This window comes from Capricornis sumatraensis, chromosome 15 (genome assembly GCF_032405125.1).
Source record: "Capricornis sumatraensis isolate serow.1 chromosome 15, serow.2, whole genome shotgun sequence".
In the NCBI taxonomy this organism is placed as follows: domain Eukaryota; kingdom Metazoa; phylum Chordata; class Mammalia; order Artiodactyla; family Bovidae; genus Capricornis; species Capricornis sumatraensis.
The window spans coordinates 42,694,971-42,722,029 of record NC_091083.1 but is presented as its reverse complement, the minus strand read 5'-3'; the positions used below and the strand labels follow the sequence as shown (position 1 = coordinate 42,722,029).

Below are 27,059 nucleotides of genomic sequence, written 5' to 3'. Positions count from 1 at the left end.
CACACCCTGGAGCCCAGAGCCCAGGGGCAACAGTGACAGCCAACATGGAAGGGACTTCCCCCCACCACAGGCACTGACTGCCCTGGGGGTGCCATCCCTAGGCCTGTTTGCCAGCAATGGCTATGGGGCCCTCTGCGGAGTGAACCCGCCCCAGCCCTCCAACCTGCCTCTGACTCCCCTGCAGAGACTACTGCTCAGTCTCACCTACAAGACGGCAGAGACAAGGAAAGTCAGGGGGTACAGTGTGCAGACACAGGGGCGCCCTCAAGGTTACTCCCTCGCAGGCATTCAGCCCTCGGCAGCATCTGCTATGGACGACTTCACATGCCACCCACCCCCCCACCCCACCATCCGACACACTCTGAAACCCCTGCTGGCAACCTCCATCTGAGTGCACAAGCCCTCTGCTGGGAGAGCCAAGAAGGCCCCACTGCATTCAGGACACACCACAGCCTGCAAAAGGGTGCTGCTAACAGAGGTGGCTTTTCTCTGTAAACAGAGTCCTCAGTGATAGTACTTAAAAAATAAAAAAAAAGATTCTAGGTGAGAAAAGACAACAAATCCATTTTCAAATATCTTGCCCAAAATTAAAGTCCCCACCAATATTTTTTTATTATTTAGACTGTGCCAGGTCTTAGTTGCAGCATATGAACTCTTAGTTGCGGCATGTGGGATCTAGTTCCCTGACCAGGGATTGAACCCAGGTCCCCCCGCGTTGGGACTGCAATATTTAGTGCCTGGACCACCAGGGAAGTCCCAATATTAGTTCAGTTCAATTCAGTCACTCAGTCATGCCTGACTCTTTATGACCCCGTGGACTGCAGCACGCCAGGCTTCCCTGTCCATCACCATCTCCCGGAGCTTACTCAAACTCATGTCCATTGAGTCAGTGATGCCATCCAACCATCTCATCCTCTGTCATCCCCTTCTCCTCCTGCCTTCAATCTTTCCCAGCATCAGGGTCTTTTCCAATGAGTCGGTTCTTCGCATCAGGTGGCCAAAGGATTGGAGTTTCAGCTTCAACATCAGTCCTTCCAATGAATATTCAGGATTGATTTCCTTTAGGATGGACTGGTTGGATCTCTTTGCAGTCCAAGGGGCTCTCAAGAGTCTTCTCCAACACCACAGTTCAAAAGCATCAATTCTTCAGTGCTCAGCTTTCTTTATAGTCCAACTCTCACATCCATACATGACTACCGGAAAAACCATAGCTTTGACTAGATGGACTTTTGTCGGCAAAATAATGTCTCTGCTTTTTAATATGCTGTCTAGGTTGGTCATAGCTTTTCTTCCAAGAGGTATTATTTTAAATTATGTGAAAGTAATTCAATATCCTAATCATTTTAAGAGAATAGAGACAGCTATCACTCAGAGAACTCCAAAATCAACTGTGTACCATGGGCTTTGATCTCTATGATGGACACAAAAACACTACTTCGTGGTACAAAAATCAAGAATAAAGGTTCAGAAAGACCCAGGGCCGAATGCCTAATCATGAGCCCTCAGCAGCCTGTGAACAAAGTGATCCATAATTACACCTCAGTACTTATTCTTCTGGGAAAAAGAAGAAGAAAACATCCAAGTTGTGGAGCTCCGAAGAATCTCTCCCTTAAGCCCGTCCCCAAAATGTATAAAGAGGAACCTGCTCTGCAAGCATGTTCCTTGGGGTAATCGAAGGTTTATGCTCTTGCATCAGCCCCAGTGCTAATGATAAGGTATGACATCAGCCTCTCGTAGTCTCAAATGGCATGTGACAAAGTCAAGCCCCTTGGAAATAAGACACCCCAGCTACCAAAAACAACTCATTCAGGAAAGTGTTTAAATTTGTGCACTGCCTGCTCAGAAGGTAAAGACTCTGCCTAGGAGATCCGAGTTCGATCTCTGTGTCGAGAAGATCCTCTGGAGAAAGAAATGGTAACCTACTCCAGCATTCTCACCTGGAGAATTCCATGGACAGAGGAGCCTGGGAGGTTACAGTCCATGGGGTTGCAAAGAGTCAGACACAACTGAGCAACTTTCACTTTCACTCTGCCACTCAGATAGGAGGAAAGCCACTTCTTGTGGAGCCGCTGGGCACAGCAGGGCCACGTGGCCAGCACCTCCATGACCCCCAGTGTTTAGGTGGTGATGACTCTGAAGGTTACAGTTGATCAACACAAAGTATTGACACACCGGGGAAGACGCGACTGAGTAAGCAGTAACCTTCTTTTAGATCCTGCAGCCATTACGAGGCTTGGAGTAGACGACGACCCCCGGGCTATGGAACTAGTTACAGACTATTTTATTTTAACCTGTTTGGAGCAAACAAAAGGCCCTTCCCATAGAAACTGGTTTGATCCCTCAGGCCCTTAAATGCCCATCAGACTCTGAGAACCGTGCCAGATGAAAGCAGGCTGGAATCCAAAGCTGAAGAAAATCAACAGCCTCTCAGGACACCTGGCTTGGGGGTCCGGTGTCCCGGAAGCCCTGGAGAAGGCAAGGTGAAGGAGAACAGGGACCTGGGGGCTCTTGCTGGCTTCCTGGGAGGTGGGGAGGAGGAAGAACAGGCTCACTCCCTACCTCCTCTGTGTTAGCGAGGGGTGCTTTCAAGGAACAGCGTGATGCCAGACCCCAGGGCACTTGCCCAGCTGCTGGTATGGTCCCTTGGTGGCAGGTGGCTCCCTCAGCATCCTGACCCCTCTTCTGCAGCATCACAAGTGTGGAAGAGAGCCCTCAGGAGGCTTCCCTGGACAGGGAGGTGCATGTTGTTTCCTTGCTAGCAAAGAAACTGCTGCGAACGCATAGATGGAAAGCTCATGCTTACGGGCTATAAACGATGGCTGCAGCCCACCTTTGGGCTACTGTGTTCGGGATACTGGCACGGCCTCCTCTCTGCTGCCTGAAGGCATCTGCCACAACGAGAGGATCTGCATGTCATTAGTGAGACTTGAAAATGTGCCATTGGAAAAGGGATGCTGGTGTCACTGTAAAAGCCATAAATATTGTATTTCTTCAAGCCTGAGAGTGCGTGCATATATGTGTGTATATTCTTTAAGAGGGGGCGTCCCTGGTGGCTCAGCGGGAAAGAACCCACCTGACAATGCAGGAGATGCACGTTCGATCCTCTGGAGGAGGAAACTGCAACCCACTCCAGTATTCTTGCCTGGAAATCCCATTCTTGCCGGGAAATCCCATGGACAGAGGAGCCTGGAGGGCTACAGTCCATGGGGTCACAAAGAGTTGGTCAAGACTGACTGACTAAACAACATTCTTTAAGAAATCACTGAAGACAGAAAAATCCAGAGAATCCAGTTTAGTGGTCGTGCTAAAGAATGCCGTGCATTTTGCTTAAACCAACCCCTAAAACAATTGGTTTTAATTTGGAGTTGGAGAACCTACAGTAGCTGCCAACTTGGCACCCAGATTTTTCTTTTTATTCAGACGTGTAAAACAAAGCACCTTTTTCTTTCCAAGATCTCTTGTGACCTCTAGTGGTCTTCTCTAGGAGAATCAAATCCATCATTTCTAAACTGTATATTCCATTCAAAACTTTAAAATGGGTTTTGGAACCCTTTAGCCTCTGCTCATTGGAAAATGTCATGATTTTAACAAGTTGTGGAGGACTTCGAGATGACTTCAAAGCACATTTGAGGCCAACTAGAGGCTCCTGAACTTCCACCACTGCGATCTGATCTACGTTAACACATCTCTGCTCCATTTGGACTGTGAACTAAATTCTATCTGCTGGGTCACTTATCAGGACCCAAGAAGACCAGTGGGGAAATTCCAAACTACCCCACATGTTCTTTTTGAATGCTTTGGTATATTTATCACTCAAACATCAGAATGTTTATTTACATGAAATTGCTTAGAAGTCAAGCTTAAGTGGATTCCTAAAAAATCATGAGACTATCAAATGCTTAATAAAAATAACTGCTTTAAAAGGTGAAAAGTTGGCATTTTAAAAACGCCAATCTTAAAAGTCCTAATTTTTTCATCTATTTTAAATAGCAATAATGCTGACCTAACTTAATTTCTGTTATTAGCAAAAAAAGCAGTACTATATTAAGGAAACTTTAAGTTACTTTCAGTTCAGTTCAGTTCAGTCGCTCAGTCGTGTCCAACTCTGCGACCCCATGAATCGCAGCACGCCAGGCCTACCTGTCCATCACCAACTCCCAGAGTTCACCCAAACTCATGAGCATTGAGTCAGTGATGCCATCCAGCCATCTCATCCTCTGTCGTCCCCTTCTCCTCCTGCCCCCAGTCCCTCCCAGCAGTGATCTCCAGTAGCATATTGGGCACCTACTGACCTGGGGAGTTCCCCTTTCAGTATACTGTCATTTTGCCTTTTCATACTGTTCATGGGGTTCTCAAGGCAAGAATACTGAAGTGGTTTGCCATTCCCTTCTCCAGTGGACCACATTCTGTCAGACCTCTCCACCCTAACCCTGACCCGCCCATCTTGGGTGTAAGTTACTTTACAACCCTGATTGATGGCACAATTATAATCCTTTCCTCAGTAAGTACTCTCCCATCCCCATGAGGACTTGAAAAAGGTAGGTGTCTTCCCAGAAAGCCCATTTCAATAGTTTTTACATCTGAGAACATCTCAAATCCACCAGCAGTGATGAATCAAGTCCATGATAGGTAATAAAGGTGTGTCTAGAAGCAGCTGTGCTTTCCTTCATGTATTATACAAAATACAGAACAGTAACTGTGATAATTAGTTTCTAAGTAGAGGGGGACACTACAGCACAATACAGGTGAGTCAAAGAAATGGGACTGGGGATGATCACGTCAGTGTGCTGGCTCTGAGTATGTTGCTAGGTAAACAGCAGAAGTGTAATCATATCCCCAAATGCTTCACTGGTTTGGTGTCTTAAAGATTGTGTTCTTCACCATTAATTATCAGTGCAAGTAACAACAGATGAAACAGATGTCAGAAAATAAATGTAGGGGAAACGAGAAATGAGACAGCCTAAGTGGATACGTGGCCACGCCCATCTGACTCCAAAATGGTTTTTTCCTGCATCATTAAGGAGGGAGCTTGTCCACATGGGTGCTGTTTCCAGATATCTGAAGTCCTGCGCATGCAGGTGTCACAACTCGAATTGGAGCCCTGTAGATGGAGGACCTCCTAAGGTGTGTCAGAGCCCCCACCCGCAAGCAAAAGCACCAACTCTCACAACACCATAACTGCCTCTACATTTCAGCGCTACACCCCGAATTCTCTTCTTATAAGCACCCCTTCCTCACAACAAAGCACCCCCTGTCATCTCTTGGCTACCAGGACCACGTTCCTCTCGTGAACTGCTTTTGGCAGATTTTCTGGACAGCTCACTCTCGGAGGGGGATTAAATAAGCAAGACCTCAGGGAAAGGGGAAATGGGAGGTTTAGTTCAGGCCGGGGGGGAGGTCAGCGTTCGTAACACTCAAGTTTGCAAGAGTAAAAAGAAGAAAGAAAAAAGATGGGAAGGCAAGGACTGAGGAGACCAGCTCCTGACCCCCAGTTCCCATGTGCTCCTAGGAGCCAGCACTGGGCGGGGCACATCCTATACCGGGCTTCTCCAGCCACCTGCATCCCGAAGTAGCAGGGGCTGCATCACTGAGTTAGCCAAGATGCCACTTACTTTTTACACAGTGGAAGAAACAGGTGATTTTTCTCCCCCATAATTCATTTATTTTGTAACTGGATGTTTTACCTCTTAATCTCCTTCGCTTACTCCACTCATTCCCCACCCCCCGCCCCACACACACACCAGAAACGGGATTCTGAGATAGGCAGCTTCCGTACATGTCAATGTCAGCATTAGATTTATCTATAATTTTCCATTACAATAACGTCTTGATGAATATCTATGTCGAAAAAACATAAGCTTTAAAATTCCCCAAGAAATAACAATTTGCACAATCCAAATTCCATATACTTTTCATATACATTTTAAGAGAATTCAGAGTGTGGAGGTTTGGGGAGACTGGAAGAGGCGTGGAAGCCCTGAGCCCTTCCCCACATCCTGCCTTGTGCATTTCGTCCATCTGGCTGTACCCAGGTCATGCCCTTTTATAACAACCTGGTCATCTAGTAGGCAAAAAGAGAAAAGACTTAAAAATGTGCTGATTCATTTGTAACCGTTCCCCTCCAACCTCCCCCAAAGAACTGTCTGCTTTCAATGTACATGTTTAATCATCTGTCTAAACTAGAAATTATTTTAAATGCAACTATTTTCTTCACTTAATATGGAAACTGTAAAATGGCACTGAAACCCACAAATATTTGGATTAATGCAAATTAAAATAACAAACTACTGTTGTACTGCGGACAGTTTTAATAAGTGAAACATCCGCCATTAGCAAGAATGCAAGAAAATGAGACTGTTGGTTAGGATACAAATCGATGTCATTATTTTAGTCGAATAATTTGGTAGTATCTATTTTAAATTTTTGGTATTTAATGCAACCTTACCCAGAAATTCCACTTCTAAGTACCTACACTACGGACAAAAATAGCATTACCACAGCATTACATGCTATAGAAAAAAAGATGACATATTTCCATAAACAAGGAATACTTCAATGTAAAGCCACACGATGTGGCGTTTCATACAATGAAATGCCACACAGCCACGAGAAACAATAAAATAGATCTGGAAGGTGGATGAGCTGCTATACTAAGTGGAAAATGCAATTAACAAAACATACTATCATGACTATAGACATATATGCATGTGTATATATATATATAGAGAGAGAGAATATACACGTAACACTTTCATGTATCTGTACAATTATATCAGAGAAGGCAATGGCACCCCACTCCAGTATTCTTGCTTGGAAAATCCTATGGATGGAGGAGCCTGGTGGGCTGTAGTCCATGGGATCGTGAAGTCGGACACGACTGAGCAACTTCACTTTCACTTTTCACTCTCATGCATTGGAGAAGGAAATGGCAACCCACTCTGGTGTTCTTGCCTAGAGAATCCCAGGGACAGGAGAGCCTGGTAGACTGCCATCTCTGGGGTCGCACAGAGTTGGACACGACTGAAGCGACTTAGCAGCAGCAGCAGCAGTGCAATTATATACTCACATAGAATAATGAAACAAGGAGTAATTTTTAAGCTTTTTATGATTGGAAAATATAATTCATTTTATTAAATGAGCCCATGCCCCACATTAGTTAGCAAATGGCAGGAAAAAAAATGACTAATTTTTAAATGAAACTGAGATTAAAGTACAGCAACTATGAGACGACAAGACCCTAAGAAATTAATTTATGCAACTTTCTCATGTCTTAATTAACAATTTGCCAAGTGGCCAGAGGGAGAGCACTAGACTGAGTGGCCAAGACTGGTACAGAGGAGACAAAGGGGTGAGCCTTGGAGAAAGCTGAGGCCCAGGTTCTGGAAGAGGCAGTGTTCAGAGCCACAACAGAAGGAAAAGAGAAGACACAAACCAGGATGGGGTGGGTTGGGGCTGGAGGCTGGGTGAGAGGCTACTGTCCGGGCACAGCCACCCTTGCTCTTATCCAAGGTTCAGCTGACATTTCTTTAATGGATATAGAATTATTCAATTATTACCATCTTTACAATGAGTGTAGGTAGTTTGTGTTTTTCAGGGAATAGGAAACATTTTAGATGATTAGATTTGTCAAAACAATTCAGATATGCATTTTATCTAAATTGTTGAATTTATAGAATTGAAACTTTTCAGTGTCTGTAAAGTGAAAATTACTCAGTTGTGTCTGACTCTTTGCTACCCCAGGGACTGTACAGTCCATGGAATTCTCTAGGCCAGAAAACTGGTGTGGGTGGCCTCTCCCTTCTCCAGGGGATCTTCCTAACCCAGGGATCGAACCCAGGTCTCCTGCATTGCAGGCAGATTCTTTACCAACTGAGCTATCAGGGAAGCCCCTCAATGTCTGTAGGATCTGTACTAATATCACCTCTTTCAATCCTGATAAGGGTAGTAAGTCTACTCTCCTTTTCTTTTTTCTTGATAAGTTTGGCTAGGAGTTCAATTTTATTCATCTCATCTGTGTCTTTTAAATCGCCAAATCCAACAGTCTCTTTTTTGTAATCAAATTATTTGATCTCCCTACAAATTATTTGATTTGCCACTTTAAGAGTCTTTGACTTCTGTGACTCTGTTCCAATTTTATTATTGTTAAGAGTTTCATCTTTCAAAATTCTGCTCTAATTCTCTGCTTTTTACTTTAAAATACCCCCCAAAACTAGACCATCTCTTTTGTTCTCATGATCTCCTCAAACTTTCTCCTGTACATCTAGCACTACTATTTTTACCTTTGATTAATGAATCCACCATTCCCCAGTTCAGATCAGTTGCTCAGTCGAGTCTGACTCTTTGCAACCCCATGGACTGCAGCACGCTAGGCCTCCCTGTCCATCAACAACTCCCAGAGTATACTCAAACTAACATCCATTGACTTGGTGATGCCATCCAACAATCTCATCCTCTGTCGTCCCCTTATCCTCCTGCCTTCAATCTTTCCTAGCATCAGGGTCTTTTCCAATGAGTCAGTTCTTCGCATCAGGTGGCCAAAGTATTGGAGTTTCAGCTTCAACATCAGTCCTTTCAATGAATATTCAGGACTGATTTCCTTTAGGATGGACTGGTTGGATCTCCTTGCAGTCCAAAGGACTTTCAAGAGTCTTCTCCAACACCATGGTTCAAAAGCATCAATTCTTCAGTGTTCAGCTTTCTTTATGGTCCAAATCTCACATCCATATATGATTACTAGAAAAACCAAAGCTTTAACTACATGGACCTCTGTTGGCAAAGTAATGTCTCTGCTTTTTAATATGCTGTCTAGGTTGGCCATAACTTTTCTTCCAAGGAACAACTGTCTTTTAATTTCATGGCTGCGACTGCAGTGATTTTGGAGCCCCCAAAAGTGAAGTCTGTCACTGTTTCCATTGTTTTTTCATCTATTTGCCATGAAGTGATGGGACCAGATGCCATGATCTTAGTTTTCTGAATGTTGAGTTTTAAGCCAACTTTTTCTCTCCTCTTTCACTTTCATCAAGAGGCTCTTTAGTTCTTCTTTGATTTCTGCCATAAGGGTGGTGTCATCTGCATATCTGAGGTTACTGATATTTCTCCTGGCAATCTTGATTCCAGCTTGTGCTCCATCCAGTCCAGCATTTCTCATGATGTACTCTGCATATAAGTTAAATAAGCAGGGTGACAATATACAGCCTTGATGTACTCCTTTCCCAATTTGGAACCAGTCTGTTGTTCCATGTCCATTTCTAACTGTTTCTTCCTGACCTGCATACAGATTTCTCAGGAGGCAGGTAAGGTGATCTGGTATTCCTATCTTTTTCAGAATTTTCCAGTTTTTTGTGATCCACACAGTCAAAGGCTTTGGCATAGTCAATAAAGCAGAAGTAGATGTTTTTCTGGAACTCTCTTGCTATTTGATGATCCAGCAGATGTTGGCACTTTGATCTCTGTTTCCACTGCATTTTCTAAATTCAGCTTGAACATCTGGAAGCTCATGGTTCACATACTGTTGAAGCCTCGCTTGGAGAATTTTGAGCATTACTTTGCTAGCATGTGAGATGAGTGCAATTGTGTGGTAGTTTGAGCATGCGTTGGCATTGCCTTTCTTTGGGATTGGAATGAAAACTGACCTTTTCCATTCCTGTGGCCACTGCTGAATTTTCCAAATTTGCTGGCATATTGAGTGCAGCACTTTAACAGCATCATCTTTTAGGATTTGAAATAGATCAATTGGAATTCCATCACCTCCACTAGCTTTGTTTGTAGTGAAGCTTCCTAAGGCCCACTTGACTTCACATTCCAGGATGTCTGGCTCTAGGTGAGTGATCACGCCATCGTGATTATCTGGTTCGTGAAGATCTTTTTTTGTATAGTTCTTCTGTGTATTCTTGCCACCTCTTCTTAATATCTTCTGCTTCTGTTAGGTCCATACATTTCTGTCTGGTCGTAGCAAACACCCTTTTCCAACAATACAAGAGAAGACTCTACACATGGACATCACCAGATGGTCAATACCGAAATCAGATTGATTATATTCTTTGCAGCCAAAGATGGAGAAGCTCTATACAGTCAGCAAAAACAAGACTGGGAGCTGACTGTGGCTCAGATCATGAACTCCTCATTGCCAAATTCCGACTTAAATTGATGAAAGTAGGGAGAACCACTAGACCATTCAGGTATGACCTAAATCAAATCCCGTAGGATTATACAGTAGAAGTGACAAATAGATTCAAGGGATTAGATCTGATAGAGTGCCTGTAGAACTATGGACAGAGGTTTGTGACATTGGACAGGAGGCAGGGATCAAGACCATCCCCAAGAAAAAGAAATGCAAAAAGGCAAAATGATTGTCTGAGGAGGCCTTACAAATAGCTGTGAAAAGAAGAGAAGCAAAAGGCAAAGGAGAAAAGAAAATATATACCTATTTAAATGCAAGAATATCAAGGAGAGTTAAGAAAGCCCTCCTCGGTGATCAATACAAAGAAATAGAGGGAAACAGTAGAATGGGAAACACTAGAGGTCTCTTCAAGAAAATTAGATATATCAAGGGAACATTTCATGCAAAGATGGGGACAATAAAGGACAGAAATGGTATAGACCTAACAGAAGCAGAAGATATTAAGAAGAGGTGGCAAGAATACACCAGCCCCCACTAACCTTGAAAATCCCGCATCACCATCATTGCTCTCATTCTTCAACTTCTCTATACAACTGGCAACCAAACTGCACCCTCCCTCTCAATCATTTCTTTGCATCTATGCACTTGCCTTGGTCCATTCCGCAACCTGGACCTCTGACTGGTCACTGCCTGAATTCTAGCCAGCGTCACTCTTGGCCAGACTGTCCTGTGCTACTCCCCTGCAAGCCACTGGCCACAGGGAAACCAGTTATTCTTTGACATACAGTCCACCCCACGTCTTTCTTCAGTGCTCCCAGTGGGCCCCAAGTTGAAGTCTGCTCATCTCAGTTGCGTGCTTCCTCATACCTGCCCATCTGCCTGATGCTCTCTTGCCTTCATGCCTTTGCCCATCCTGTCCATCTGGCTGAACTCTGACTCATCCCCCCTGACTATAGTCAGAGGCTACCTTCTCTGTGAAGCCTCTTTTTCATTTACATTTCCCCCACTGAGGTATAATAACATAGTGTAAAATGCACAGCTATTAAAAGTTGATGCCTTCTGACAGCTGCATGCACCCTAATCAATCCACAGAGCATGGTCTCCCCATCCTGTCCCTCCAGCATACTCTTGCCTCTGCCAGAGGCATCTGTTGATCTGGCTTCTGCCATTCTGTACATCATACAAACAGCGTACAGTCTTTGTTTCTATGTCTGTCTTCTTTCATTCAGCATAGACTTTCTGAGCCTGGTCTATGCTATTGTGTGTGCGTATGTGCTCAGACACTTCAGTCCTGTCTGCCTCTTTGTGACCCTAAGGACTGTGCTCCACCAGGCCCCTCTGTCCATGGAATTCTCCAGGCAAGAATACTGGAGTGGGTTACCATGCCCTCCTCCAGAGGATCTCCCCAACCCAGGGACTGAACCTACACCACCTGTGTCTCTCCCATTGCAGGTGGATTCTTTACCCACTGACCCACCTGGGAAGCCCACTATTGTGTATATCTGTCGTTTATTCCATTTCATTGCTGAGTAGTATCCATTGCACAGAGGGACTGCAGTTTGGTGGACATTTAGATTTCTGAGAGCCTAGGGGTAGTATGAGGCTGTCTTGATCCCTCTCTCTCCTTCCCTCCTCCAAGCTACAAAGCATTACAGCTTGTAAGTGGATCTGTCTCCCCTACTTAACTCTAACAATATTAGTAATAATGTTTAATTTCCTTGAGCACCTACATGTGACGGGCAGTGTGCTGAGTGCTTCTGTCCTCTCATCCCATCACTACAACAGTCCCACGTGGCATACAACATCTTCACATCCACTGACAGAGATGAAACCAAGGCCTGCAGAGGCCCATTTCCTTGTTTAAGGTGACTCATCTGGAGAGGAGTAAAGTCAAGATCAAGATCCTCCTCTACCTGATGGCATTATTACACATTCATAATACTACATGCCTGGTAAATAGTAGGCTCTCCCTGAATGTTCAGTGTTGATTTTCTTTAGGATTGACTGGTTTGATCTCCTTGGAGTCCAAGAGACTCTTGCTTTTTAAAAACTGAGATTTTATACTTTTTAAAGAAACCGAGTACTTATCCAATATGGCAATGATGGGAATTCTCTAGCAGTATAGTAGTTAGGACTCTATCCATCCACTGCGAGGGGCACGGACTCAATTCCTGGTTGGGGAACTGAGAGCCTGCAAACTACATGGTGTGGCCAAACCACACGCCCCCCCCAAAAAAAAAAATATCAGGAACTTCCCTGGTAGTCCAGTGGTTAGGACTTCATGCTTCCAATGCAGAGGGTGAGGGTTTGATCCTTGAAGCCCCCTTGTGGCTCAGATGGTAAAGAGTCTGCCTGCAATGCAGGAGACCTGGGTTCGATCCCTGGGTTGGGAAGATCCCCTGGAGAAAGGAATGGCAATCTACTCCAGTAATCTTGCCTGGAAAATCCCATGGATGGAGGAGCCTGGCAGGTACAGTCCATGGGGTCGCAAAGAGTCAGACGTGACTGAGTGACTTCACTTTCACTTTATTTCTGGGGAACTAAGATCCCATATACAGTTGGGCAACACCAGAAACAAACAAAGCACATGAAAAAGCACAACAAACAAACACAATCCACAAATATGGTAGGATTTCCCTAGCAGTCCTGTGGATGGGACTTGGCCTTCCAATGCAGGGGGTGTAGGTTTGATCCCTGGTTGGGGAGCTAAGATCCCACATGCCTCCAGGCCAAAAGACCAAAACATAAAGCAGAAGCAATATTGCACCAAATTCAATAAAAACTTTAAAAAAGTTCCACATCAAAACAAAAAGTGAAATATGGGGTCTGTCTTTAGAAACTTTTAAGAAGTAAATGCTCAGCTTTGCTGACCACATGGCACCAAATGACTCTCAATCATACATGCAGTGACTCTCAAACATGCAATCCTATTATGTCATCAAGGGGAACTATAATCACCTCCAAATGAATGAAAGTTCCTTGAAAGCAATTTCATTCAAGCCATAATTACTTACAGAAAGAACTGGCGATTTTTAAACTCTCTGTAACTGTTGGGCTTCCCAGCTGGCACTAGTGGTAAAGAACTCACCTGCCAATTCAGGAGACATAAGAGATGCGCGTTCAATTGTTGGGTCAGGAAGATACCCTGGAGGAGGGCATGGCAACCCACTCCAGTATTCTAGTCTGGAGAATCCCATGGACAGTGAAGTCTGGCGGGCTACAGTCCATGAGGTCGCAAAGAGTTGGACATGACTGAAGCTACTGAGCACGCATGCATGTGAGGTAACTGTCAGAGTAAACGCTTAGGTAACAGGAGGCCTGGCACCAGTCTTACCTGGCTTTGCGGATGTGCAGCTGAGGGTAGTGGTTGTGCCTGTGACACACATGCACGGCAAAGTCCTCATCATTCGTCAGGCTCGGGACATACCCCACTTGGCTGAACACGGTTATGAGAGTGGAGCCTGAATCCCAGAGACAAAGAAATGAGGCCTGGATTTACCAAGAAGTAACTTCAGGGCTTTGAGAAAAATGAAGTTTTCACTCTAACATGTGTTCTTTTTTTTTTTTTTTAATTGAAGAATAATTGCTTTACAGATTTTTGTTATTTTCTGTCAAACCTCAATATGAATCCTCCATAGGTATACATATGTCCCCTCCCTTTTGAACCTCCTTCCTGTCTCCCTCCCCATCCCACCCCTCTAAGTTGATACAGAGCCCCTGTTTGAGTTTCCTGAGCCACACAGCAAATTCCCATTGGCTATCTATTTTACATGTGGCAATGTACGTTTCCATGTTACTCTCTCCATACATCTCACCCTCTCCTCCCCTCTCCCCAAGTCCATAAGTCGATTCTCTATGTCTGTTTCTTTACTGCTGCCCTGTAAATAAGGTCTTCAGTACCATTTTTCTAGATTCCATATATATATGTAACATGTGTTTTAATTGTTACAATCAGATGGGCACGTTAAGTCTCAAGGACCTGGAGACCATTCTTATGTCCCACCCTCGATGCCCCATTGTAAGCACAAAATTCCTGTCTCAGCCCCTGGAGCTAGGACGTGGTGGAGGAGGCCTTACCGAGGCTCATGCAGGATGGCACGATGAGGAACACAAAGTGCAGGTCCAGCACCGCCTTGAACACAGTCCTGATGAGGGTAAGAGAGGGTCGGGGTGTCAGCAAGGTGACCTTGCGAGCCACTGAGGTAGGACGTAGATGGGCCTCGGGGCCAGACAGCTGGTGTTTGTCAAGGGGAGTAAAATTCAAGCTGTGTCCCCACCCAGAACTCCAAGGACAAAGCTAGTGGCAGAAGCTGAGCTCTGCTAAAGTAGAGAGATGATGACCACTCCCGAGGTCAAGGAAAACTTCTCTGTTCCCACATGTGCAGGAAGCCTTCTAAAAGGGGGTCAAAAAGGGAACATGCACCCCAGGCCTCTACAGTGGGATCTATTTTAGAAAAAAGCTACACAGGCATCTTGGGGAGGGTCCTAGGACCAGTCAGGAGTGAGGAAAGAAACAAGGTAATTGGCCAATTGTAAACAAAGATCTGGAAGGACTGCCCACTACAAGTGCTTCAAAGAACCTCTTCGCTGCTCTCCTCATTCAAGACCCCTCTCCAGGTATGCCCCTGCCTTATTTCTGCCTTCAATAAACAAACTGTTTCTCTGTGTGCTCTCCCACATGTTATGCTGCCCTCTTTAGTAATAAACTTTGTGCCTATTTTTACAGCTTTTGCCTCCTTGAAATATTAATTGCTTTCAAACGGGGAAAGAACCCGGGTCACTTTGCTTCTTAGCCTCCAGCCCCCGGGGGTCTGGCCGCTAGGATTCCTGGTTTTCATCCAGGCTACCCAGGTTCAGTTCCTGGGCGGGTAATGAAGTAAGATCTCTCTTCAGGACCACTGACTGCTGTGTCTCAGATCAGCACCTGAGTGAGACACATGCCTTCACTACGAAAATGGGACATTCATAGATGCGCCTGGGCGCTGTGCTCCCTACCGGCAAAAGGAGCCTACAATTCCTTTCGCTTCTCTGCTTTTCTCTGGATTCCAAAAGGCCCCCTTTTGTATTTGTTCCATGGAAGTGGCAAGAACCAAGGCACCATGTCCATGCGGTGCACCAGATTTCTGCTGAGATTAACCTTTGCCCTGGCGTCTGGAGGTTGTGGTGTGACATTACAGAGGCCACCACCCCCAAATGTCAGGGATCCACCTCGGGCACTCAGCAGGTCATGTTTCCCCATGTTACTCACGATGTTCTGCCGGTTGTCCTGTTAATAACGTGTCTCAGGATAAGACTGGGGAAAACTATTTTTACAAACATCCAAGCCTGTGACCTTTTTCTTTCCTTTCTTCCCCCAAATTCATGTATTCCCAAAGGATGGTCCGACCTGTTTGCCTCCAGTGGCGGCCGTTAAAGGCATCCATTTAAAGGAAGGATTGTTTTCTTTCAGAAATTACACTGCTGTTCAGAGGAAATGCTTTACTAGAGCCAGAAAGCAAACTGAACACCTCCAAGAATTAGGACCTTTAAAAATATTTTTAAACTATCTATCAGGTATATGTATGGCAAGTCTGTCACAACATTGTTTATCGGCTATACCCCCAACACCAAATAAAAAGTTTTAAAAAAAGAAACCTAAACTTTAGTTCAAAAAAATATCTCTGAACTATCCAGGTACTTAAAGACATGATAGAGACAGGAGCAAGTCTTGTCTGCGATGCTGCTACCAGCGCTCCACGTCACCGTCTGCCACGCTGTGGCCACTCACCGAATAATCTCTTTGCAACAGCCAACAGAATACTCGTCCACAGCCACAAATAGGTGCATGAACAGTGTGTTCAGAGGCTGCAGAAGGAAACAGGACACGGTTAGAGGCTGAGTCAGAGCAAAGGGAAGGTGGGAGATGGGGTGGGGGGAGGGTCTGGAGATGGGCACAGCCCAGAGCTGCCTGGTGCTGGTGGATGCAACTTTGTGTCTAAAATGAGGAGACACCCAGGCAGGGTTCAAGCCGCTTTCTGTCCTCCTAGCTTGGACTTATTCAAGGAAATGGAGAGCCTCCGTCTGGTCCTTCCTCCTGCCTCATTGCCAGCTACGTGGCAGGGGCGCACCTACAGGGGAATGAAACCAACTGAGAACTCTGTGGTCTTGTCCTGGGGCACCACTGCCTAGTGAAAGACAATCCTGGGGCTCCCAGGTCAGCAGCTGCTGCTCTATTCAAGTGACACCCAAGGGAAAGAGTCTCTCCGGAATTTGCAGGGTGGGAGGCAAATGCCCCAGTTATGAATCCAATGGCTTGTTTCGTTCCACATTCCCAGACTCAGAATCTAACCCTACTCTCAGGATCCAGAGAACCTGAGGGGGAAAATAAAGCAGCAAAGATTCTACTATGACTCTCAGGGTATGATTTTAGGGTTTTTAAAGAGCTCTGCCCCATAGCTTAAAAAAAAAAAATTATATCAAAGTGTATGGTTGATTTGGGGGCATCCAACCAGTCCATTCTGAAGGAGATCAACCCTGGGATTTCTTTGGAAGGAATTATGCTAAAGCTGAAACTCCAGTACTTTGGCCACTTCATGTGAAGAGTTGACTCATTGGAAAAGACTCTGATGCTGGGAGGGATTGGGGGCAGGAGGAGAAGGGGACGACAGAGGATGAGATGGCTGGATGGCATTATGGACTCGATGGACGTGAGTCTGAGTAAACTCCGGGAGTTGGTGATGGACAGGGAGGCCTGGTGTGCTGAAATTCATGGGGTCGCAAGGAGTCGGACACGACTGAGTGACTGAACTGAACTGATGGCTCAAAGGTAAAGAATCCGACAGCAATGCAGGGGACACAGGAGACTCAGGTTCAATCCATGGGTTGGGAAGATCCCCTGGAGGAAGATATGGCAACACACTCCAGTATTCTTGCTTGGAAAATACCATGGACAGAGGAGCCTGGTGGGTTACAGTCCATGTGGTCACAAAGAGTCAGACACAACTGAGCCACTGAGCACACAGTTGATTTACAATGCTGCATCAATTTCTCCTTACAGCACAGTCGTACTGAAGCCTTCTCAACTGTTCTGTGCATCCCCACACTGGTCTGTTCGACTCTGTACCCCTGTGCTTACTGGCAAACCCTCAAATTCTGGAGATGATGTAAATGGGAGGTAGCTGAGTGGTGAGGGGAAGGCAATGCCTGCACCTCAGTCCAGACACAGCAGCACTTCTGTGTCTCCTGTTTCCTGAGCAATTTCATAGGTGGCCTTGGGTGACCACTAGCATGTCTGTGCCTTGGTCTCCCCTCCTGTTGGGTGGCACGTGCCCTCGGAACACTCAGAAGGAGCTTATCAGGCGTAAAATGGTGAGAGAAGAATCATGAGTTTAGTTCATGAGCTTGAAAATTCCCCAAAGGTAAACAATGCAAACCCCAGAATCCAGATACCACCAGGGACAGTGAGTGACAAGGTAACGTCACAATGTGAGCACTTTCCATGCACAGACTGGCCTAACCCCATGACATCTTTTATATTCTGAACAGACTTGGCTTACGGTACATGGCTTATCACTTGGCTGGTGTATTTCCCAAATTCTTTCTTCCATCAAGAATATTACAGTTCAATATTTATTCCTCAGCTTTAAGATAAAAACCATTGTTTCATTTGCAGATACCCCTGGGGTAGGTAATACATTAAGCCATAAGGGTCTATACCTATGCTAAATAATAGGAGGATAATTCAAGCCACAAATGCTAGGTACATAAGTAATTTTCAATTTTCTATTAGATATATTTTTTTAAAAAGGAGTAAACAGGTTAAACTATTTTAATATATTTTATTCAATCTAATATATTTAAATTATTACCCTTTTAAGAAGCAGTTAGTATAAAGCTTCTCAACAAGATATTTTACATTCTTCTTCTTTCTACTGAGTGTTGATGTCCAGAGTATGTTTTATATGCATCAGTTCAGTCCAGTTCAGTCACTCAGTTGTGCCTGACTCTTTGTGACCCCATGGACTACAGCACACCAGGCCTCCCTTGTCCATCACCATCTCTCGGAGTTTGCTCAAACTCATGTCCATTGAGTCGGTGATGCCATCCAACCATCTCATTCTTTGTCGTCCCCTTCTCCTCCTGCCTTCAACCTTCCCTAGCATCAGGGTCTTTGCCTGATTCTTCGAATCAGGTGACCAAAGTATTGGAGTTTCAGCTTCAGCATCAGTCCTTCCAATGAATATTCAGGACTGATTTCCTTTAGGATGGACTGGTTGGCTCTCCTTGCTGTCCAAGGGACTCTTAACAGTCTTCTCCAACACTACAGTTCAAAAGCATCAGTTCTTCGGTGCTCAGCTTTCTTTACAGTCCAACTCTCACATCCATACATGACTACTGGAAAAACCATAGCCTTGACTAGACGGACCTTTGTTGGCAAAGTAATGTCTCTGCTTTTTAATATGCTGTTTATACACATAGCTCATCTCAATTCAAACTAGCCACATTTCAGGTTCCCAGTAGCTGCACGTGGCTAGTGTACCATACAGGAAAACTCAGCTCTGACACTACTGAAGGAAGTAGTTGAAAAAGAAAACAATTCTAAAAGAACAAGAAGAGGAATAGAAGGGGAAAGAATTTATGAAGAATCGTGCTAATTTATAATTTTTGAGAAGGTAAAATCATGACCCTAATGCAAAGACAAAGTGCAAGTATCAGAGATTGATTCAATGCATCAATTCAGAAGGCAACCAGAGAGATGATTTAAAAAAAAAAAATGATTCATTGCACTTGAGAAGCTGTCTTCAGGCAGTTTAATGAGGAAATTGTTAGAAGATTGCCTGGCTAGATACAAAGAGTTCCTGTCCTGCAGGGTCAGAAATGGTGACCTTTGAGGTTATCTCTTCCACCAGACAGAAGTGACTTACATCTCAAATGGACCCAAATCTACAAGCTAATCACTGCTCCTGCAGAACTGGAAAACAGCTCAGTCAATAGAAAACCAATCAAAGGTACAAGCCCTGACCAAGCAGATCTTTTTGGCCTACTTCCAAGTTTGAGATCACTTTCCTGACAGTGGGGACCAGGAGAGCACAGGGTGGTGGGCAGAGGGGACCACAGGGGATGAAGGAGAGGTGGCATCTGGATGGACAGATGCTGGGTAGCCAACGTGCTGGCTGGGCATGTTTACGTGGGTGCTCCAATCCACCTTGCACACAACTGCCGTTTCCCAGGGCTCCGGGGACACACCCTTGAACTCCATGGTCGCAGCTTCTGACTCTCCCCAGCAGCTGGGACCCGACACGGGCCTGGCTCTGGAAGCCGAGGCAGGGTCAACTCAGGCTGGGCACCCCTCCCAAAGCCCCACTTCCCTGGGACCCGCCAACTGGGCTCCCGTGGGTCCACAGGGTGTCCTGCATCTGCAACTGAAAGATGTCAAATGAGCCAGAGCCCACAAGGGTGCTTTCAAAATTACAGAGCGTGACTTGAACCTGAGACTCTGTTGCCAGTATTTCAGGAGCAGATGGTGTAAATGGCAGGTGCCCACCAGGCAGGTCAGAGACTTGGGAGCAGAGCGTGGAGACATGGGAAGCAGAGTTCTGCTGCTCCGCTAATTCCTTGCTCCCCCAGGTCCTCCTCAGGGGCCTTTTGCTCCCAGACTCCCCTTCCCTCTCCACCACCTACGTTAATGTCTGTCTGTCATGATGTCACATACTTTCTGTCATGACCTTTAAACTGCTCAGTCTGAAAACTGAGGTGATCCACAGGGAAACACAGGACTTCCCTCGGAAATTCAGGCTGTTCTCACAAATGACACGTGTGGTCACTCACTGTGCATGGTATGTCACTGTCCAGCTCCCGGAACACGGACACCCAATCGTCCTGCGTGGCGATATTCCAGTTTGGGTAATCCAGGAAGGTGGCCTGGGCCATGATCTCCTCTTGGTCATTGTGGAGGGTGATGGCAAGGTTTGCTTTCTCCCTGTGGAAATGGTTTGAATTGCACACATGAAGAGGGTACCAACCATGAGAGGAAGAGGTATCATTTTCTCCTACCTTGGGCTCCTAGAGTTCAGCACTCACTGTGTCAGGAGTGACCACCTTTCCAAGAGGTGGCACCACCTTTCCAAGAGGTGGCACCAATGAGGCAGCATCTGTGGGACATCTTTCAGGACACCTGGCGCTATCAACCACATCTCTATAGAAAGTTACACTTCCTGAGAAAGGTGCTATGTCTGTGATATAAGATGCCCCGTATCCTCCCTTGGAGACAGGTGGGGAAAACATCGACTGCAGACTTCTGCACACTCTCCATGTTGCCAGCTTGATCATGCTGGCCAAAACACACGTTTAGGATGGCCAACTGACCTCTGTGAGTCTCTCACACACATGCACTTCCTACACTTATTATTTTCTTTAATTCAGTTCACTTTTGGCTGCAATGAGTCTATTTCAATAATAAGTTTCACATTACTATCATAAATGGAAAACCAGTATCCCTTCCTATCAGTAGAAGCTAACTAAAAAAATGAAGATATAACATTTAACACAAAAATTGCTCTACATGATTGGAGTCAAATCACTTGAGTCAGATCTGGTACCACCAGAGCTGTGGGCACCTTAAGGAGCCACTGCACTTGGGACATCAATCTCAGCACCTCTAGCCACAGTCCCCTCTCATAGGAAGTCACAGCGCTTAGCCACAGGGGACCCCCAGCAGGGTGCCCTTGGGCCAAGCTCTGCAGCTGGCTGCCTTCCGGTATTGAGGACGTTCATTAGCAGGAGGGGCAGCCCCCAGATTCTCCATCTAATTCACTGAAGCCCCTGCCCTTCATTCTGCTTCTGCAGGTCTCCCTCCAGCTCCTGTCGTCTGGGCTCCCCCTGCTCCAGGCTCCCAGAGCCATGACCTGTGACTTCACACTGAGAGTCCTCACTCAAACCCAGATGAGAATGGTCAAGGGCACAGGACCATTGACCTTGACCTTGATCAGGACCTTGATCACCGAGGATCAGTGATAGCAGTGATGAAGGTGGTAGAGGAGGAAGTGGGCAAGACCTGGGACCAGGCAGCCACCATCCCTTCAGGAAAGAAAAGGAAAGGTGTTCCTGGAATCCCTATTAGAACTTGAAATACACTTATCCATGGGAACCTAGGGTGGTGGTGGTGCTCTGCAGCACAATTAGTACAGTGCTATACCGCACACACGATACAGATTAAACAGGCTTTTCTGGGGTGGCCTGGGAAGCCAGCCACCAATAACTTTATTTCAATGGGAAAATGCACTGCAGTTTCCAAAGAGCCTGATTGCAAAAAGTAACTTTGGCAGCAAATCATTTTATATATACAATTTCCATTTATTACTGCTTAGCGAACAGGTCCTCTATGAAAGTGAAAGAAAGTGAAGTCGCTCAGTCATGTCCAGACTCTTCGCGACCCCATGGCCTGTAGCCTATAGGCTCTTCCATCCATGGGATTTTCCAGGCAAGAATACTGGAATGGGTTGCCATTTCCTTCTCCAGGAGATCTTCCCGACCCAGGGATTGAACCCAGGTCTCCTGCACTGTAGGCAGACGCTTTACCATCTGAGCCACCAGGGAAGTCCCAGGTCCTCTATAGGACAGATAAAAATCATCGTGGGAGTGAAAGCGGGAAAGGAGGGATAAGGTAGAGGGAGAAGGTGTGTGCCTTTAAAGCTGGTTTAAAATTATCCTTTGTAATAAGCCAAATCCAAGCCAAAGGAGCCCTTAAAAAATACACACACACACGTGCACATGTATGTATTTCATCAAAACATATTAAAGTTCAAAGATGTTACCAGCAATAGAAATCAGAGTTCTTTCCATTAGAGCAGTGCTTTATTTATTCAATAGGTTTCAGGAATTTCAGGTTCAGCCAGTACTCGTTTTACTTAACTGTATTTGGTGAAAATCTTGTTGCAAAAGGGTTCCCATTTTCTGCCTCGTTAAGTAGTAAGAGTGAAACAAGGTTTCCTGTCCCTTTTTTTCCCCAAATACTTCAACTTTAAATCCTTCTGTGACTTTTTATACCTTAGGTATGTCTCATATGTAAAACATGACTCCTCTTAGTTTTGTTCTGTTTTCAGCCAATCTACTCATCTTTATATTTTAACTGAAGAATTTTGTTCAGATACATTTATTTTGATTGCCGATATACAAAATTTTTTTCAATCTTCCTATTATTTGTGATTTTAATGTGTTCTATGCTGTTTCTTTTTTCTTCCTCTTTCCTTGCTTTTAGATTCTGGTTTCTTGTTAATTTCCTGTTCAATTTTCCCCTCTATAGATCAGCAGTTATAATCTCTACACCTATCCTTTAATGATTATACTAGCCCAAGTTAACATGTATTTCTAACAAAGTCTTTACCCTCTGTTCCAGTTATCAACTGACATGTACCAAACCACCCCTAGGCTCCAAACAGCGGGTTTTTTTATCATCTCTCACGGTTCTGTGAGCTAGCTGGTTTTGACTGAGCAGTTTTGGGTGGAGGTCTCTCAGGTGATGGCCGTCAAGTGGTGCTAATAGCTGGAGTCTGCTGAATATCCAGTCTAGAATGGTTCCACTCACACTGTTAGCGGTCGGTGCTGGTTATTGCTGTCAGGTGAGACACGTGCACGTAGCCCTGTGACTTGAGCCTTTAACAGTGTGGCATCTGGGTTCCAAGAGGGAGCATTTCAGAGAGCAGGGGAAGCTGTAGACTTCTTATGGTCTAGACTTGAAGTCATAGAGCATCCCTGTTGCTGATTTCTATACACAGGGCCAGCCCTTACTCAGGACAAGAAGACACTTGAAAAGGACTTGATAGAGGGTGTGTGGTAAGTGGGAGGGAGGGGGAACACCTCTGAATACTAGCTACCACACCCTCCTCCTCAACAAATCCTTAGAGCTACTTTCAGTTTAATCACATGACCCCCCAATTTATCAGCTGTTTTTGTCCTGTATTTTATCTAACTCATTATTTATATTTTATAACTTACCATTTATAATTAGTATCTATATTAGATTAGTAATTGTTAATCTAATTGTTAATGTTACTGTTTCATACAAGCTAGATTTTTTAAAATATTTATACATATTTTTGTTTACTTTCCTTCTTTTATATTGGGTTTTTCCAGCCAAGATATTCTTCCTTCTGCTTAGAGTATGTTCTGAGGAATTTCCTTAATTCAGAGTCTACCAGTAAAGTAACTGATAAGCTAGTTTTTGTTTATCTTAAAAAATTCGTTCATTTTTTCCCCTAAGTATTGAAACATTGTTTTACTAGGTATAAATTCTAGTTTGATGTTATTTGCTCTCCAACATTTCACTGTCTTCTGGGTACCATTGTTGCTAGTAAGAATTATCATTAGACTAATTTTTAGTTGTTTGCAGGCAACTTCTTTTTTCTCTACAGGTATTTTCCAGATCTTCTCTTTAGCTTTGGTGTTTTGCTGTTTCGTTATGATGTGGTTAGTTGTAGAATTTTCTGTGCATTTTTCCTATTTGGAATTCATTGAGTTTTCTGTAAGAATGTGTGCTTTTCAACAATTCTGGAAAGTTCCCAGTCATTATCTCTTCAAATACTGACTCTTCCACTTTCTATTATGTCCTTCGAGATGTCTGATCATACCTAATTGTTAAGTATCCCATGTTTATGTTTTGTCTCTGTCTCTTTGTGCTGAATTCCAGGTAATCTATTTTTATTGATCCTCTAGTTCACTGCCTCTGTCTTCACCAGTGTCTATTATGATGCTTAATTCATCTACTGAGCTTTTAATTTTAACTCTATTTCTTTCTAGATGGTCTGTTAGACTTTTTCAATATGCATTTTTCATTTTATGGTCTTTTAAAACATACCTTTTCACTTTAGACATAGTATAGTTATTTTACATTCTATGACTTAATATCTGAAGTCTTTGAGTCTGATTCTCCTGTATAGTTTTTGTCTTTGATTTTCACTAATGATGACTGTCTCCTTGTGTATTTGTGTTGTGATTTTTAGCTGTGAGTTTATCTTCCTTGGAACCTTATCTGTGAGTATTATTTGAAGTCTAAGCTGAAGCTCCACCCTTTCAGACCTGATCTGCATTTATTTCAGCGGTCTCCTAGATACAGTACAGACTGTAACTACTTTTAATCGAAATTTCCACTGCCTTTACTTTATTCAGTCTATGGGTAAATTAACTTCGTTTGGTTGTCTGAAAATGCATCCATTAATTAGGAAGTTTTGAAGCTTTTGCAGAGGAGCTTTATCCCTCCCCCCAACCATTTCATTCATGCTGAGGTTGAAATGGCCAAGTTTCCTTACTTTTATGCAGTGGGTTTATATCTCCTTCATCCCTACAAATAATATAATTTTATACAAAGAAATCTAACACTTCCCTGCTTAAGTGCAGGGAGCATTTAACTTCTGTCCCTTGCAAACCTGTCAAAACAGAAGTGTGAGGTTTCTAGAATGTAGCAAAAAATTCTCAAGGAGAAAGTGGCATGGGTTCCTGCTATTGTCCTGAAGTTTCTGATTTCATTCTGACAACTTGTGTGTGTGTGTGCATATCAACATGTTTCCATCCAGAGCACATCATTAAGGTGTTTAATCCACAATAAGGCCAAAAGAGAGAAATAATTTCATTGGTACACATATTTTTAAAGCTTTTATACATATTGCCCTACTGCTTTCCAACAAAACTATGCCAAATTTACACTACATTCATCAGTATAGTGATCAGAAACTGTAAATTTTAATGTCTTAGGCTGGCCTAGTTTAAACATTTCAATTGCATTTAATCTGAGGCTTTATGAGATCCAAATTACTGAGCTATCTCTTAACATGCTCAATAAAAATAACGAGGATCCGATTATAGGATATTTGTATGTGTTAGTCGCTCAGTCGTGTCCGACTCTTTGCAACCCGATGAACTGTACCCCACCAGGCTCCTCTGTCCATTGATTTTCCAGGCAAGAACACTGGAGTGGGTAGCCATTTTCTTCTCAACCCAGGGATCGAACCCAGGTCTCCTGCATTGCAAGTGGACTCTTTATCATCTGAGCCACCAGGGAAGCCCTATATTCATATTCTAGTGTCCAAAAACAAAAGAAAATAGGGAGAGAAAAGATCTTTTCTAAAAAAAAAAAACTATGCCTAATTCAAAGTTTAGAAGAACAGATCAACAGAAGTGGCTGAGAGTACATTCAGGCTTTGTCACTTACTAACTGCTGGACCTTGGGCGGGCCTCCACTTTCTCATCTGTAAAAATGGGCATGATCGTGAATACCTCAGAATTAAACAAGACAGTGTTGGCAAAGCACGGAGTCTGAAGGAAAATAAATTCTCAATATTGGTAGCTAGTATTATTAATTGCTTTCAAGTGACTCTACTGGTAGGTGAGGCAGTCGAGATTTGAACTCAAGTTTGCCTGAATCCAAAAGCTGTGAGAAATCTTTCCAATTTTTATGTTTGTTATAGGACTTAGTGATGATTGTTCCCAGAGACCTTCTGCTCAGAAGGGCAGACTTTCCTGCTCTCTGTTTCCTTGCCATAAGCCCCGTGAAGACAAAGGAGTGGAGCCCCTTGGCTTACATACTTACAGAAGATAGATGATATTAAGATTTCCAAAGAGCTTCTGGGTAAATTTTCTAATGAGGTTTTTGATACAATAAATATCCTGTGACTCTGTTCTTCGGCAATGTACCACTTCAACTTTTCCTCTTGGAGAGGTGAGTACTGACATTTTTGATCCTGTCCCCAAAAGAGAGAAAAACAGCCCACTGTTAATCTGAGATGATGAGCCAGTCTAGCTACGTATTTACAAAAATGGGACATTCCTTCAGTCTTCGTGTGGTCAGGGTGAGCATGGTTGGTGGGATACATCTCCCGTGGGCGTAGGCTATGACAACTGTCCCCCAAAACTAGCTGACATGTGTCTGTCCAGGAAAATGAGGTTTCTGAGAGCTGGCCTGGCTAGAAGTGACTACAACGATATTTTTTGTTTTCCACAGAGCTGCTTTAAAAATAGTCAAACAATAGGACTGAAGAACACTGAAAGGAATTATTTACTGATTCAGGGTTCTCATATTTAATTAGCCACCATGGTCAAGAGTTAGAGGGGAAATACAGATGCTGCCCCCTGTGCAAACAGAGCTCTCCCAAACCAGAGCCCTAAGGGCAGCAGTCCTGGGGGATATTTTGAGGTTGAAAGAGTTGTTGTTAGTTAGTCAGTCATGTCGGACTCTTTGCAACTCCACAGATTGTAGCCCACCAGGCTCCTCTGTCCATGGGATTTCCCAGGCAAGAATACTGAGCCACTTCCCTTTCCAGGGGATCTTCCCAACCCAGGGATCGAACCCACGTCTCCTGCTTGGCAGGCAGATTCTTTACCACTGAGCCACCTGGGAAGTCCTAAGGTGAAAAGAGGTCTGTGGCCAAAGAAGTGTAAGAGACATGGCTTGCAAGGGGCTTCCAGAGGGGGGCCCTATGCCCATGAAAATCTCTGGGAAGCTCCAGGATAAAGTTGCAGCTTTCTCTGTACACCGAGCCTTCCCCACAGCCATTCTGAGGAGAATCTCTAATGACAGCAAAGGCAGAGAGTCTCATGTTGAGAAAGACACACGGGAGATGCTGCTGACAGAACAGCAGGCCCAAGACGAGCTCCATCTATCTCGATGTCTAGGGTCCTCAATGTGTATGTGTCTCTTCCTCCCTGTCTTTCCTTTCCTCCCTCCTTCCTTCCCTCCCTTTTTCTTTTTTTCCTGTTTCCTAAGGGGAAATACATTATTATGGTCTAAGCCAGTAAGCTGGAAAACAGGGAAGTTAATTTTCGCCATCGCACTAATTCTAAGAGCAGTGCGGAGTGTTCCCAGCGCCCTGGAAGGTGGCCCCATCCACAGGTAATCACCATTCTGACTTCTATCTCATAGTGCCCTTGGCCATTTTTTGAACACTATATAAATGAAATTACACAGTGTGCA

The 27,059-nt window shown here is 44.4% G+C and overlaps 1 protein-coding gene across 1 annotated transcript in view; it reads right to left on the bottom strand.

The window, feature by feature from the left end:
- CFAP61 (cilia and flagella associated protein 61) overlaps positions 1–25,822 on the bottom strand; it is a 236,047-nt gene extending 210,225 nt beyond the window's left edge. Inside the window, exons 1-5 of the mRNA XM_068986759.1 lie at positions 25,680–25,822; positions 19,928–20,078; positions 15,888–15,964; positions 14,198–14,265; positions 13,455–13,581 (exon numbers count right to left, since the gene is read on the bottom strand). Of these exons, the coding sequence (XP_068842860.1) occupies positions 13,455–13,581; positions 14,198–14,265; positions 15,888–15,964; positions 19,928–20,078; positions 25,680–25,822 (566 nt within the window). The remainder of the gene's footprint in view (positions 1–13,454; positions 13,582–14,197; positions 14,266–15,887; positions 15,965–19,927; positions 20,079–25,679) is intronic.
- Between the last annotated feature and the right edge of the window lie 1,237 nt (positions 25,823–27,059).